This window comes from Ptychodera flava, chromosome 6 (assembly GCF_041260155.1).
Source record: "Ptychodera flava strain L36383 chromosome 6, AS_Pfla_20210202, whole genome shotgun sequence".
Lineage (NCBI taxonomy): Eukaryota > Metazoa > Hemichordata > Enteropneusta > Ptychoderidae > Ptychodera > Ptychodera flava.
The window spans coordinates 40,426,969-40,443,520 of NC_091933.1; the positions used below are offsets into that span (position 1 = coordinate 40,426,969).

The 16,552-nt window shown below is 36.5% G+C and overlaps 2 protein-coding genes across 3 annotated transcripts in view; one reads left to right on the top strand and one right to left on the bottom strand.

The window, feature by feature from the left end:
* Positions 1-7,393, bottom strand: part of LOC139135788 (general transcription factor 3C polypeptide 1-like) — a 47,507-nt gene extending 40,114 nt beyond the window's left edge. For both annotated transcript variants that reach the window (XM_070703489.1, XM_070703488.1), the window contains exons 1-5: positions 7,253-7,393; positions 6,199-6,416; positions 4,743-4,885; positions 910-1,150; positions 146-319 (exon numbers count right to left, since the gene is read on the bottom strand). In XM_070703489.1, coding sequence (XP_070559590.1) covers positions 146-319; positions 910-1,150; positions 4,743-4,885; positions 6,199-6,416; positions 7,253-7,313 — 837 coding nt within the window. In that variant the 5' untranslated portion in view covers positions 7,314-7,393. The remainder of the gene's footprint in view (positions 1-145; positions 320-909; positions 1,151-4,742; positions 4,886-6,198; positions 6,417-7,252) is intronic.
* Positions 7,394-7,591: 198 nt separating this feature from the next.
* On the top strand, positions 7,592-16,490 carry LOC139135789 (transmembrane protein 115-like). Its single transcript, XM_070703490.1, has 4 exons — positions 7,592-8,234; positions 12,755-12,895; positions 13,189-13,312; positions 14,045-16,490. The coding sequence occupies exons 1-4, from the start codon at positions 7,628-7,630 to the stop codon at positions 14,283-14,285; spliced, it is 1,113 nt and encodes a 370-aa protein (XP_070559591.1). The 5' UTR covers positions 7,592-7,627; the 3' UTR covers positions 14,286-16,490.
* Positions 16,491-16,552: the final 62 nt, after the last annotated feature.

Below are 16,552 nucleotides of genomic sequence, written 5' to 3' on the forward strand. Positions count from 1 at the left end.
CAGACAGATGACAGACATTTTTCTAGCCAATAATTGTGATTATGGACATGTTCACAGGGAATTTGGAGTGTACTGTTTAATATAGAGGATTTATGAATACACAGTAAACCTTGGAAAGCGTGTCACTCCAGTGATAGATACATACCATTTCTTGTTTGACAGTGACAAACGTTGCTGTCTTGTCAGGTTGTGCAGAGAGTATGTTTGATAGCTTTTCAGCCAGCGTTTCATATTTACTGCGATAATCTACATGGAATCTCTTCAGAAGAAGTAAAACAGAGTTTTGTAATCTACCACTTGCTAATCTTATTGCATAATTCTGAAACAAAAAAACAGAACAGGGAAAAGAAAATTTTAATGCTACACCATTTTTTGGCTGAAGGCAGCAGGCAGCAAAATCTTTGCCTGTAGTCTGTAGTATTAGTTGAGATAATGGATCTTAGTGATCAAGTGAGTATATGTTGTGTTTAACATGTTGTGGAGGGGTTGTGTCCATTTTGTCCCACTTGATTGTAACACCACAAACAAGTGTGAAGCAAGATTACTCATACTAAATGGATCACCTCAACTACATGATGAGCAAAGTACTGATCTGTGTCATGAATGATTCTATTTCAATGTAATCCACCATCCAACAGGAAAAAAGGTCAGTAGACAGGATGAGGTACCCACAGTCAATTAACAATGACACAATGAGTAAAGTGCGGGATTTTCAACAGCACAATATTGCAAGTGAGTCTTGACCTCACCATCCTCCAACAGTGTGTCCACTACCGGTACCTTTGCTATACCTGGGTCTTGAACACACTGCTCTCTGGTAGTTTGTAGGCTCAGTCTGGTACCCCACCCATTGTCCCATGATGCCTTGCCACATATACCGTAAGTTATATGTTCATATTGATACCATACCTGGCTTGTAACATAGCTTTTAGCAAACAGCTTCTTCCTCTGATAGAACATATTCTTTGAATCAATGTTCAAGGAACTGCATATCTCAGTCTGTAACTGTCCAAGATATCGGGATTTTCCAAGTTTCTCCAGGATGACATAGTGTAAATCATTGAGTTCTATCTCCGGATCTGCTTCATTGCTGAGTAAAGCTCGGTTGCGGAGATACTGTGAAGCCACTAGGACAAGCTTGTCTCCCCATCTAAAATGACAACATCATCTTAAAGGTAAGCTTTTGCTGATTTGTATTATCAATGCATAGAATCTGTGGTTGACTGTTTTTTGTAAACACAGGGACCGCTTTAGAGGTCAAGGAATAAAACAAAGAAAAAGCTGACTTTGCCAGTCAAATGTCGTCACAAATACACTAAATTATTCACAGTCAATTACAAACACGATAAATTCACCACACCATCATTTTGTTAGCCTAGGATTGTTTAAGCAGTTTAATTTTGAAGAGTGCTAACAAACATCATGTCAGTAAGGCTGGGAAATTATCACTGTGGTTGCCTGTCACTGACAATGTACCTGGACTTGTAATCATGTACGTACAACTTCCATGATTTGCGAGAATAGTCAATCAAATCTTGCCCGTGCAAGTTTTAGTACCTTCTAAAAAAAAATTTACTGAAGTCTAAAGTTATGCTCAATAAACATGAATAAATTAGCATAAATTAGAACTGTCGGTGGAAAACATGGGGTAGTTAAATTTTAAGATCCCTCTTGTAATGACATCCATTTCATCTTGCAGACCCAGGTATTATACAACCATTTTCAGTAATAGAGCGCGAAGCCAATGCAGTGAACTGCAATAAAACTGCTCACACTAATTAGTTTCAGCTGTAGCCAGCTGGCAAAGATGACAACATTGTATCTCCCATGCAGACAGTTTGTCTGGGGAAGTTGAAATAAAAAAGATTTGTACATGGACCAGTGCATGGTATGGAAATCCGGTCACGACATGCGACATGCGACCTGCGACTTCAAAACTGCGACCTGCGTCCTGCGAGTTTGAAACATGCGACCTGCGACTTCGGCATTTAGACCTAGGTGTAACCTGCGACTTCACAACAGCGACCTGCGTCCTGCGTGTTTGTCAAACTGCGACCTGCGACTTCATAACTGCGGGTTTAACAACGGGGAATCTGAATTTTTTTAAATTTGTCTCCATTTTATTATGCCACAACTTACGTATAAAACCGAGATGCAATCGGTCATCGAATTGGTACTACAATCAACCAAACTGAAAAGATGAGCAATACAGAAAACATCATTTGGCAAAGAAAATCAAAAACTGAAAGAGCTGTCATATAAGTAATCAAAGTTGGCGGCATGAATTAAATAAACAAATACTCTCCTCAGACCAAACCAATTTCAAATGCCATTTACAGCAAATATTGTTAACGAAACCATGAAACCTGGGAATGGTTTAACACAGAGAAATAAGATTTATTTCTTGAAACAGCCTTTCACAACATGCTTTTCAAACACCGGAAAGCAGGCACCAATATCGACCCGAAATCTATTACAAAGTCCATGAAAAATTGACACAAAAAGTTCGGATAATTGATTTCAATGCCCAAAACAAACTTATCATTGTCAGATTAGTACAACATTTACAGTTAACATAACGAGCACTAGCAACGCTCAAAATATGCCCTAAAATAAAAATCCTTATAAGCGTCTAGAAACTCCGGTCGATGCTGGGTCATGTTAATCATAATATGACACCACACACCGGATCGCTCACTACAGAGTCAGTCAATAGTGGCTAACTCTCTCAATAACGAATCTGGCTTCTCCTCTTCGAGGACGAAGATGACTTCATCACACAACCAAGCGCAGGGGATACAAAACAAGAGAGCGACTGATGAAGGGACCCAATTTTTGGTTCCGAAACACCGTTATAATTAAGACGAATCACTCAATTAACAAACCGGTTTACCGGGGATCCAGATCACATGACTAGGGTCAAAGCACTATCGATTCACCGGTGTCTCGCCATGTATTCCACACAAAATAAATGCAATGATCCTTTTATTCACCATTTCGTAATATTAAACAAATTAAATTGGTAGAGCCGATGTGTGGAGTTGCCCTCATTTTCCTTTATATTTATAATGTCTAGGGCTGGGTGGGGTGCATGGTCACCGAATCGAAGTACAACAACCACAGAATACTTCTTTAGGCCTAAACTAGGTCATTTCGATCTGTGAAATAGCCACCACTTTAGGAAAAAACATATATAACAACATGCTTGTTGAAGTAGGCCTATCGAAACAAATTTTATTTATGAAAATCGGTGATCAGTTGAGCATTGTCCCTTTGAAACCGGACTTTGAAAGCAAGTGAACAACACGTAGGCCAACTCAGCTGTGTCATCGAAGCTCATCTCTTTCCTAAATGACACCACCTATCACTGATATTACTTGTGACTGCTTTTCATACTCTCAATAAACACCAAATACCTAAAATCATGGATCAGGTCGTGATCTCGCAGGTCGCAGTTTCAAACTCGCAGGTGGCAGCTATGCCAGAGCACCCGGAAGTCGCAGGTTGCAGTTTGACAAACACGCAGGAAGCAGGTCGCAGTTTGACAAACACGCAGGACGCAGGTCGCAGTTTTGAAGTCGCAGGTCGCATGTCGCATGTCGTGACCGGATTTCCATAGTTAACACATGGTAATGTTACATTGTATCTTAATCTTGAACACAGGGTACCAATAGTAAATCTCATTTACAGCCCGAGCCTCAGACAGAGCTAGTTTTGCCTTTGTACAAGCAGACTTTTTGTCTAATAGGTATCAAGTAGCCTTGTTCAACACCAAAGTGGCCACGGCTACAGCTGAAACTAATTAGTGTAAGCAGTTTTATTGCAGTTCACTGCAGTGGCTTCGCGTTCTATTACTGAAAATGGTTGTAATAGGACAAATATGGTACTGACAATGATGAGGAATAGTATTGATAATTGAGTTTCTCCTGTCAACGATCAGTTGAAGCCTTTTGTTCCTGAATGAATCAACAAATAAATTATAACAAAGAGCATCTTAAAGTTATGACTTAATTCACAAAGTTTTACTACAAATCTTGAGTACATAGAGTGGAACAAATATGTTGCATTAGGGAGCTATTGCATTTCTTTTATTTTTCTTTTGAAAGGAAAATTTATTCCAATATGATTTACAAAGTCAAATCTATACAACGATGAAAATGAATTGTTAGGTAAACAAACAAAAGTACAAAGTATTGGTATGAAAAAGTAGCCGTTTGCTTGAAAGATAAGGGAAAAAATATCTATTAAAAATAATAGAAATATATGAAAACATTCAAGAAGCACCCTTTACTTTCAATTCGAATACCGCTAAAAATTTTAATCATAAAGTTATCAACTTTGTTGATCATCTTGTAAGTAAAGTACAACATATTTATCCATAAAGACAGTTATGCTGAGTTCCATAACATAGGATTGAAGGGTAAATTTGATCTCATCACAAGTAACTTAATTTACTATATTCATATTACAGTTGGGAATATCTGATGTTGCATTGATGTCAGTTTAAATTCCTGATATTGCTAATCTTTTATAATTACTGTTGATTATGATATATATTATGTTTTCTGACATAATAAGAAATACATCACTGCCAATATTTCTTTCACATGTTTACATTCAGATAAGATGTCTTCCCCTTGCATCCATACTATGTCTGTGATGGAAGCGCCCTCGTGTGATGCATCTTGCCGTCCAGTGCATATATAGTTCAACTATTTCAAATATAAATGCTGCTGACTTACTTTTCCAATGCTTTTGACAATGTGTAGTCTTCAGATCTTAGTTCAGAGGTTAAATTCTTCCTGTGTTCATAATTTGCACAGAGTCCTCTGATGTTATTGTCTTTGTCATTAACAACTGCCGTCAACTCATTTGTTTTTGTTTGCTGTAAAATAAGAATTTATACAATTTTAACATTACCAAAGTAATAAACATTCACACTGCACAAAATCTTTGACACAAAGAGCTATGTCATGACTCAAATATCTCTTGATGGACTTCCTATTTTCTCCATCAGGCTCTTGAAAATTCAGATACTTGTGTCTAAAAATTGACCTAGAATGTCATAATCTATTTGTAACTTGTAAGTACAGACAGATAATAATTTATGTTTTGCCTATTCTCCCACATAAAGTTAAAATGTTTTGGGGGTTTGGGGGATTAAAAATGTTTTAGCTTAAGTATAGTGGTGAAACAGTAGATAAAATGCATGACTACAAAGATGTGGATAACGTTTCTCTTAGTTTACAAAATGTATCTACATAGCAAAAAAGCAACAGATACATCACATCTCTGTTCTTTAATTGCCGTAAAAGTGTTGACAAGTTTTTAAGAATCCACAAAGTTAGCTTTGTTTAGGAACAGTTTCTATGATACAGAGTAATATACTTTGTTTAATTTTAAGCTGTCAGGATGTTAAAAGTGTTTACAGGTCATATCCCTTACAATTCCAGCAAATGTTGAAAGTACAACACCAACCAAATGTCAACTACTGTGACAGAAGACTGGTTGGTGTTATTGCAATCACACATGCAATGAAAATTATAAAACAAATAAATGTATTTTGTATGTATTGCTTTATGGTTTTAAATTCTTATTTTATAAATTTTTGTAAATTTGATGAACATTTACAACAGTTAGGTCTAACAAAAAATAGTATTACATTTGTAAAACAACTTGCAAACGCACAGAATACAAGTACAAATACATGCATATTTAGGTATCTATTCATATTCGGGTGTAATTCATTCAGGCCTTTTCAGAGCCGTTGAATAATAATAACGAATCCGTGAAAGCTGGGCCTATGATACGGGATGGAAGATACTTTCCACAAATGCTGCCGTGGGTGGCACTTTGTAAATGCCTCAGTAGGGAGCAGCTCAAAAGACCACTGAAGGCAGTGATTCAACCATCAAAGGGTACATGCCTACAATTTTTTTGCAACCTTCTTTGAAGCAATTTTCCCCCACCTACAGACAATTGTTTTGCTTGTAAATGGCCAGCAACAATCTTTTTTCTCATAAATCCTCCAGTCCCCTACCCCCAGAAATCAAATTATGGTTCATCCTTAACTCTGTAGTTGCACTTCAAAGATTAAAGATTTTCTGAGGAGCAAATACTGCAGTTGAGTACACAATTAAAATTCAATTCAAAGCATAGGTATTGTGATTGGACATCACTATGATCTTTTTTTTTTACCTTAGGTAGGCCAATCTCCAAACCAAGCTCAGGGTCTCTAAGTCTGTATCTTGGCAATGTGTCAATTGGATCTGGGGATGTGGAGACTTCAAAACATTCTATCTGATCATGAGCAACAACACACTTCCACAGAAATTCTTTTGAGGAGTCATCAAGTTTGCCAGATGATTCAGAAATTCTCTGTTCCACTCTGATCCACAGCCCAGGTATGTTGATACCTGAAAGACATGAGGTACAGAAAATAAGCATACGGCCATTTTCACAATTGAATATTCTGTAACAGTAGATCATGTTCATAGAATTAAGTACCGAATTGCCACTGTAACTTTTTTCGAACAGAACATCGCACAATATTGCATATAGCTAAAAATTACAGGTTTTAAGATCATGTAGAGGTTGAAAAAAATGGCCTATTTGCCATTACGCAGATCAAGCTAAAATGGGAAATCTACATTACCTGTCCACAGACACACACACGCACATACACATATGCACCTGTAGGCACCCTCTCAGTTGGGTAAAATGCTTGATGCAAAAGTAACAATGCACATGAGTTTGAAAAGTGCAAATATAATCACTTCCAATCCCAAAGAATACTTCTTGTCTCCATCAGTAATTTTGCTGCAGTAAAGGATGCTTCTCTTTTCTTTCTCACTATACAGCTATCTGAAGTAGATGCTGTTTTCCTATAGCTCAATGTAAACTCTGTGCTGCTTTACATTTCTTTCCTTATTCAGTGTTGTCATGTCATATGGAAAAAGAATGTACAGCAAATATTGGCATTTTACGTGTACGTGTAAAAAAAATCCTCTGAGAGGAGAAGTGAAAAAATAAGATGTTAGAATTCATACAGTTGAAAAAAAAACTCCAGGTGAAGTAAGGAGAAAAAATAATAATGCTCCAGTAAATTTTACAACCCCCTCCCTCCGAATATCAAATGGTCCGCCCCTAAGTTATAATGATAGTTGATACAGTTCGCTCCGCAGTTGTGAGTAGAGTTGTTGAAAACAGGAAGGAAACAGTGCACAAGCAAAGCAATACACGATTGACATGCCTTCTAATCCCTCAAGAGCAATTTCATCCAGGGAACATTCCAAAATTTCACCAATTTCCATATTTAACTTCGATGTCGCGTACTACCTCTCAGTAGCTTTAGCTGGCAGCATGTTTATGAACACTTCGCCATCTTTGACCTAACCCCTGACCTTTTGCCTTTTGTCAAATTACCAAAATAATGACAATATGTTACAATAATTGCTGTGCTTACAGATGAATTAACATGGATTAATTTCAGGACTTATTCTTAGGTGAATGACTTATAAATGGGGTTCATTCTGATGAAATTCAAAGCATATTTCAGAATTTTTGCAACCCGATTTGTGGGGGCGCTGTAGCACCGTCGACGTCATCCTCAGCCACGACGATCAAAATGGCGAACACCATCAACATCTCCCAGGTTCAGAAGCAGATCACCGTTGTTTTAAGAAATTCCAGCGTTGTCGTGAAAGCCATTTTGATTTCAGTATGTCTTATGTATTTATTGTCGTTCCTAGGCGAACCAATATTGAATACTTTGTCTATAACTCCAGGATATGTCGTTCCTCCCAACTTCAGAATATGGACCTACATAACCCACGGTTTTCTGGAAACTCATCTTTGGAACGTTGTAGCTGATATTTTAATACTCGCTGTCGGTGGCAAGTTAATTGAACCGTTATGGGGCGCACTAGAGATGCTTTTGTTTTTCTTCATCGTAAATATTGGAGTTGGCCTGGTCTCCGCGGTGTGCTACCTTATTATATACGTGGCGACCTCCAACGTTGACTACTTGTTTGAAGTTCATATCTACGGACTCGCAGGTTACATTGCAGGCATTGCTGTTGCATTGAAACAAACGATGGGAGACTACGACATTGTGAATGTGTCTTTTATCGGGATGCGTGTAAAACAGTTACCGCTGGTCTTGATGATATGGTCCGTAGTGGTTGCACTTTTGGGCTTCGCGTGCGCTGTATACCCACTTATGACGTGTACAGGTACAGACATTATTTATGTTTTGTAGTAATAGTATGTGTATCAATGATACTATCATGTCCGCAAATATTTAAGCCACGGAATCAGTGCTTAAGAAAAAAACATACATCCATAAAGATGCCCTAGTGTCAAAATAACGTTGACCAGGCAAAATGAAAAGACTTGTCGACAAAATAATTAGTGGTCTAGCTCATGATACATACTTAAAACTAATCCAAGTGATTTGACATTGAATCTGATCAGATTTATTTATTGTACCTTAAAAAGATCCATTTACTGTCTTTATTGTCCACCTCAAAAAGCCAGGGAACATCTTTCATGATATCTGTGAAATGTATACTGGTACTGAATTGTCCTTTTTTCCCCTTTTAAACACTTTTTTCTGTGATTGTCCACTTTTTGCTATTCTGTATTGCATATTCTACGTGTCTTTTTCTACTTTCAGTTGCTATGTAAATGTATGTTGCAATTTGAGCTGGTGGTAAAATGCCATCTGATATAAAATTCTGTGAGTGACATTAATTGTCTATACAAGAGGGAGGGGGCAATGGACATTCCTCTTGAAAAATATCTTTCTTTAATATAAATTTTAAAAGTGCCACTTAATTATTCTGGGCTGTTGAAACAGTCTGTGCATACAGAATATGCTTTTCATAGTGGACTGGACACTTCTGTTACTATATTCATGCAATACTCATTCCAACCAAAGTAGCTTGGTACTTACTGGTAACTCACAACAGTTATGATGCTGTTAAGTCCTTTTCATGCTTTATCCGCTTGATTCACTGTAATGATTTAGTAGGTATAATCATACGTGTGGTCAAGCTGCTGTTCATATGCTTCAATATTAATATCATATGAATATGCTATTCATATTGATGGATGACTGACTGTTGGGCAATTCAATCACAGTAATGATATTGTTGAAGTGTATCAGTCAATGTGCAGATGTCAGTGTCTGACAGTGTTCATAAAACATAGCCAGTTATGTGCCTCATAATAAATGTCAGTGTGGTGCAACTGCACATTGCAAACAATGACAGCATCATGATACAGTCAGTGAGAAGGCAATTCAATAATCTAGGTATGAAGATTATAGAAATATCATGGGTAAGCAAATCCATTTTGAAACTGATTGTCCAAGGACAATATCAAAATATAGATCTAGGGATCCTGTCACTTTGTCTGCTGGTACTGCTTTCATTCTAAATAACTAAATCTAAAGTGAAACTTAGATTTAGTAAAACACAAAACTTGCAAAGTGTTTATTTAATTAGCATAGACGTAGAAAGCAGTTCCTTTACCACTCGACTCCTAAGGTGTACCCCTGTAAACATGAAAATGTCATTTGTAAGGCATGGGCCAGTAGAGAATTCAAAGCAAGGGTTGCAGCTTTCTGCTTTGTTTGCATGACAATGTCTTTTTATCCAGGTCATGCAGTAAAAATCTATCAAGCTTGCAGTAAGTATAAGTAGAATCATTGTTTTTAAAAGACTATTATCATTGTTTAGGAATATTAATATGGATGTACACACCAACAGCCACACCTATCTGTCTACGACTGTAGACTTTACAAATTTAAAACATACTACAAATCGTAAAGCTGGTATTTTCCTATCAATTGCAAGCTGTGCAAGGGATTTGCATATAGGCTTATAGTCTTACTGCTATCATAACAATGCTTTCAATGTGTGTATGGCAGCACACTGCATGATGAAAATAAAACATTTCTATTTCCATCTATCTCATTATCAACATGGATCACAGTTTGATGGGACAAGCCATTTGCAATTCAATCCTAGGAAAAAGCTGTCTCACTTTTCTCATAGTATTTACTCCAGAATAAATTTTGTTGCTGCGATCAACAACATCCATTTTGGAATTGAATCTTACAACATTTTAACAATCCTTATCCTACTAAGTTGAATTTTGTTGAGGTTGTCCAGCTTGTCTTTTCGACTATCAACTTTTCCAAGAATATGAGATGTTCAAATTGAGTCCACCTGCTGATTGTAAATGTGTTCATGATATTTCAAAATTAAACTTTCATGTTCAGACTTTTGATTGACAATGAATGGAGCATGACTTGAACATATCAAACAAAATGGAAATTATTTAAGATAGTTTGATCTGCAAGTTGATCAAAAATATGAGCGCATTTTCAACCAAATTTGGTCTAGTAATTCTGAAGCCCCAAGGGTGAAGCAAGATGAAATTCTTGCTAACCTTTTTTCCATTGAAGTGCATGCAAACGTCATTCTTAGTTTCCAATTTAAATGGATATAGTCGTCGGAACTGCGCCTGTGCGAGTTTCTTGTTTACAAACAATGTATTTCGTGCACGATATCAAGATGCACCTCATCATCATAGCTGCAACATTTAAATTATACGATGATAGATTATGACAGACATGTTTTAACTGTCATCAATCACCATTGTGCCTTGGATACATTGTTGCCATGGGTCGTATGGGTCCCATACGACCTTTGAGCGCAGTTCCGACGACTATATCCCTTTAACCCTTTCACCACCATGGTTTGTCCCAAATCCATTGTTTTCTATGGTAGAGTTGGACCTGTATACAGGGAACTGGGGGTGAAAGGGTTAAGATAGAATATACCTTAGTGACAGATATTAGAATACTGAAACTTTTGTGATACTAGTTTTGTTTACCACTTATGAGGGTTCAGTTTCAAGCTTTTGGAGTAAATATAGTTTTTACTGGTTTGTTTTTGAGGAAATTGCAAATGTGATTTTTCTTCATGACTTAAGAAATGGATGGCAGCCATTTTTAATTGCAATTGTCGGGAAATATCGGGGTTTTTTTTTCTGTAATACTACATTTTGCATAGTGACCCCTAATAAAAGGAATGATTTGTAGTTGCATTTTGTAAAGTTAGGGCAAAAGTTTAAGTCATAAGTTTCAAAAATGTCTACTGCCTTTTAATATACCGTATACATAGTTTGTCTAAGAGAGACAATGATGATATGTGGTACCATCTAGCATGTTAAAAGCTAAGTTTTATACCATTAATCAATTCAATCCCTGCAGCTGACTCTAATACATAATATATCAATGACTATATTTTGGATGCCAGATTTCCTCTCCAAGGACTCTGTCACAGATTTGGACACACTTGACACAATTTGTGCATGCACCTCTCTTGAGTACTTTCCCTTTTCAAATATTTGTCTTCATTGTCTGAGTACCAAATTTTATTTTTTTGCCATAAAAGACTTTCACAAATAACCTAATAAGCAAAATAATAAAAAGTTATATATATGGCCTCTTCAATTAGTTTGCCTTAAGGATCAAATGCAAATGTATGTCCTATAGATATTTGCTTGTTCATACTTTCAAAAACTTTGTTACAAAAAGATTCAAATAGTAGTATACTTATATTTGCCCAGTAATGCCCTGGAATAAATTTAATATTGTTAGAAACCTCCAAAAAAATCACGTAAGACTGATGTTACCACAAACTAACAATGTCCACAACTTTCAAATTAGTGAAGCAGTTTACTTTGTATAAGCAGGATGCTTAACTGTTAATAACATGATGACAAGTTACACTTCCTTTTGCATGATTAATACTTGTCATGTTGTAGAAACGGAAAGTGTTTTACGCTAGATAGTAAACCAGTGATCTTCATAAGAAAAATTGTTTTTGCTGTATATGGATTTCCAAGCTTCATAGTATTCAGTTCAGTTCAATATGTTTTATTATGTATATTTGCGTGATGTATGATCTGTTTATGCAGCATTTACACAGTGAACTTGCAAAGTGTTTTGTGCATTTGAAGGCATACTCAGTGTTTTTGCTAAGGTTGGGGAACACTGGTAAATGATTGGGGAACCCTGGTAACATTTCTGCTGTCTTCTATATGACTGCACTGGTATATCAAGGGGAACCCCAGTAAAATGACTGGACGACCCTGGTAACATGTACCTGCTTACCGCACCAAGCAAAAACATTGATACTTACCCAGACACTGAAAAATTGCCATGTTAAGATAGATTGAAAAATTGAGTTCAAACGTATAGTTTGTGATGCTGCATTTATTTTAGGCTAAAAAAGTTTAGTGTTATGAAACATCACATTTAGTCCTTTACCTGTCAAGTTCATATTTCACCATTAGGTCAAGTAGGTTAAAACTAGTGAAGCAAAACATGCCCCATATGGTGCATTTTAACAAAGACTTGAAGATTTTAAGGTCCCTGATGATAGAGATACTGTAAACATAATTTTTATAGACTAAAGCTACTACAACATACCAAGCCAAGTGGATGAAAAATACATATGGTTTTGGCTGAATACCACTTTTTACTGACTTGGCAGATGGGCAATTGGTACTGTCTGGCAGGTAAACTACTGGGTTTGATGCAAAATATGACAAATGGTATACCAATATTCACTCCAGGAAAAGTATCTGAAGTACCATATTGAATTATCCATGTGAAAACAAAATTAGCAGTTTAAGTTGCAATCTTCCCTAATCAGGTGTTATTTTTCCTTCACAGGAATATTCGTCAGTTGGACGTATCTTCGATTTTATCAAAAACAAAGCGACAACTCCAGGGGAGACATGTCTGATACCTTCACCTTTGCTAGTTTCTTTCCTGAAAAAATACAACCACCAATTGCTATTCTTGCTAATACAGGTAAGTATGCCCACTCTGAACAAAACAAAATTTAGTTAACGATTCCTTTTGACTGGACAATACTTCCTTACACAAGTGTCCTATCAGAAATCGTAAATCATACAACTACCGGTATTTCAATTGGACTCTGCAAAATATGAAAACGCAAGGCTTGTGTTCATTGACCATTACCACAGAGTAAGATTTGATAAATTTGGTAAAAATTCCATGAAAAGTGTGCAAGTGAAAGAAATGCTTGAACGATTTAAAAGGTATGTATTGACATATATTTGCTTTCTTGTTGTCTTTCTCAGTTCACAGTGGTCTTGTAAAAGCAAAGATTTGTAAGAAGCAAGTTCGAAAGTATGATGTTGGAGCACCATCATCCATAACGATAAGCTTGCCTGGAAGTGATCCAAATGATGCAGAAAGGCGAAGGTAAGAATTATGTTATATCCTGCCCATCCATGACCAGTAGGAACCAATAATCTTTCCCCCAATTATTGAGAATTTTGTTTGCTGAAGTTGGCCAAAGTGGAGACAGTTGCTTACATTTTCATTGCTGTAAAGGGGATTGAGTGGGTAGTTAAGTGTTTGGTCTATGTAATTTTGAATTGGTAGGTAATACCGGTAGATCTGAAGGTATGAAGATACATACTGCCCTCTGCAGTCAAGTTTCGTAATTTCATGATGCAACATGGTTGATGACTGTGGTAGTCCAGTCCACTGAAATCCAACCAAGGAGATAAGTTAAAACAATTATGATGTATTGCACCCAAAGTTTTTAAAGAACTGAAGAAATTGTCTTTAAAATCTGCATTTTACACTTTTGAAAATATCCCCTTCCACCTGAAAACAAGGACTCACGTTCCCAGGGGCAGAGTGTTATGAATATGTACATGAGGATGATAAATACCAGGGCACACTCACACCCTGGGGGTAAAAGTAGGTCCTTTTAGTAATTGACACACAGCCACAAGTCACATAACCCCTAAATCTCCCAACTCTAGTATGTGTTATCTATGGTCATATATCGAAAACAGAGTACTATGTAAATGAGCAACATTGTATTTCTATAATATCCTCTTCTTAGTGCCCTTGAATATTTTAGTTCCACAATATACATCAGAAATTATAAAAATAAAGCATTTCAATGTTCACCAATTTCAGGCAACTAGCCCTTAGGGCCCTGAATGAACGTCTGAGTCGTGTTGAAGAGCAGACTTCATGGCCAAGTATGGAAGACCAACCACCAACCCCTGGATCACCTTCAACTACACCTACCATGACAGAGAGCCAACCAGCTAAAAATAATGGTAAACTTACAGCAGACAATGGAAGACAAAATGGAGATGAAAGCCAGATCACGGTGGAGGATGAAACAGCTGAAGAAACTGGTGATAGTGACTGAAATCCTAGGTTGCAGTGAATAGGACCACTGGGATAGTCAAGGTGCTTTGTGCAAAGAAAGTTGGGATCATAAACAGTAGACTTTTTCACATCAAATACATACAGTGCTACTATGCTTTCTACAATCTGTTCAGGCACCATCACTAAGCCTAGCACCTCAGATAAAAAAAGAAATTTAATATATGGTAAAAGAGACAACCTTTTTGGTGTCACTTGTGCAAGTGAAGTTTAATGGGCGTTTCAGGAATGGAAATGGATTTACAGTTTAGCGATCAGGTCTGGGTGAGAAAAGCCTGAGAACCTTTTTGGTTACTGATACTTTAATCTAGCAAAGACTAGATATGAAATAGACAACTATTGTCAAAGGTACCAAGGCTTGTGTCGGGAACAGTTCCATTCTCTGCTACCTTTTCCATATTTTCTATTTATTTGTCAGTCGTTTGGAGGCATTTGTGCAAAACAACACAATTTAAACATTTTAATTTATGCTATTGTAATTAATGCAAGGATACAAGGTAAGCCATTGTAAATAGATACCCATGCCAAATGTGCTTGATAATCTAGAAGGATTTTCAAGATAGTGTTTGTGGTTAAATGAAATCAGGATACCAGTGTTTTCTTATGGCAGTGTGATTTTCCAAATGAGCAATGGTATATGTCCTTGGAAAATTGTACAGTGTGCACAAAATGCCCACTGCATGTGTAATCATTAACATGTGGCAAAGCAGTACAAGACAGTTTTCTGTTGTTTCAAATGATACTTTTGCTCAAGAAAAGATGAAAGTTTTTTGAGCTTCCAGACACACAAGTGAAATTTAACCTTGACATTTTGAAAGTAGAACTTGAACTATTGTATGAATGCTGTATCTCTGGAAAATTCCATCTTCAAACGCTTTTCTGACAAATGAATTGGCAATCATATACAAATGCTTGGTCACCATAATTTTAATGATTAACTTTTCAAAAACACCAAGATTTGCAACCCCACAAACCTTCAAATCCTTCTCATTTTGCTAAATTTCACAAAACAATGTCCCTTTTGCTGGACATTATGAGAGTTTGTAATAGTGAGACAATTCCAAAATAAATAACAGTATCACATTAAACTTTCTGTCAATTTTCAGTTCAACTGTACTCATGTTTGCATGCCAAGCACAATTTTTACCACTAGAGCATGATGTTAGTAGCTGTTCAAATGTATCGTAAAGTCTTTGTTTAAGTATTGACCCTTTGAGACACTTTTGTGAAGATTTTGTTTCTCTCATGACTGACAAAGTCACCTTGTATTGAAAGAATTTTGATGTTACTGCAGGGAGAATGAACACAATGCAAAAAAAGGCTGCTTCGAGAGTAGTGTCTCTTGTATAAAATGAAAACTGCCTTAGGGTTCAAGCATTTTGATATCAGCCGGGAGACTTGTCCAAAGATTCATTGATCATAAATATGTGACAATGCCAGTTGTTACACATAGAAGAAGTACAAGGTATCTTGTCTTTTGACACTTAAGACTGGTGAATTTCTCTTTCCAACATCAGAAATATAGGCATTGATTCCCATACTGATGTTGGCAAACATGAAATTTCATGAGTACTGCTGAGTCTTTAAAGCCATCGCTAATGACCCCAGTGTTTTGGGCTATTACCGTGGTCAGTTTATTCATTTCCAAAGTGGGCAGGGTTGGGGAGACATCATAAATTTTGTTACAGAACAGGTATTTTTGTAGAGGTTATTTTAAGGCAATACTTAACAAGAAATAAAACTGGTTTGATGAAATTCTTCATTCATGTCCCATGTTACAACTTCAAGAATGAACTTTTCTTGGGCTTGTAATATTACAAAAATACATATTAATTTTGCTTTTTTTTTGTAAAAGAATATGGTTTACTGCATGGAAATATTGTAGCTTTAGCATTTGTACATTTCTTTTCAGTCCATGTATTTTGTAAGTTTCCGCATATTTTTTTCATTTTAATTGTTAATTGTCACTCTTGAATTTGAGTTTTTTTCATCTTGTAAACTTATGGAGCTATTATCTATATGCTGGTAAAGGTCAATGTTGTCACACATCAGTGTGAGTGTAAATACTCTTAAGAGCATGTTTAATTTGGTATGTAATGTGATAGAGAGAAGGGCCAATTTCATAGTGAGGAGGGCTTATTGTGAGCAGAGAGAAGAATACATCAAGAAATAAATCCTTTCAAACAAATTTAATGATGTTCTGATTTGTCACACCTATTCACAAGTACTTGCCGTGGTCTAACCTTCAGT

Bases quoted from the DNA above. Each gene is read 5' to 3' on its own strand.
- LOC139135789 (XM_070703490.1), top strand. From the start codon at position 7,628: ATGGCGAACACCATCAACATCTCCCAGGTTCAGAAGCAGATCACCGTT. The intron at 12,896-13,188 runs GTAAGTATGCCC...TGTCTTTCTCAG, and splicing joins TGCTATTCTTGCTAATACAG to TTCACAGTGGTCTTGTAAAA. The intron at 13,313-14,044 runs GTAAGAATTATG...CACCAATTTCAG, and splicing joins AATGATGCAGAAAGGCGAAG to GCAACTAGCCCTTAGGGCCC.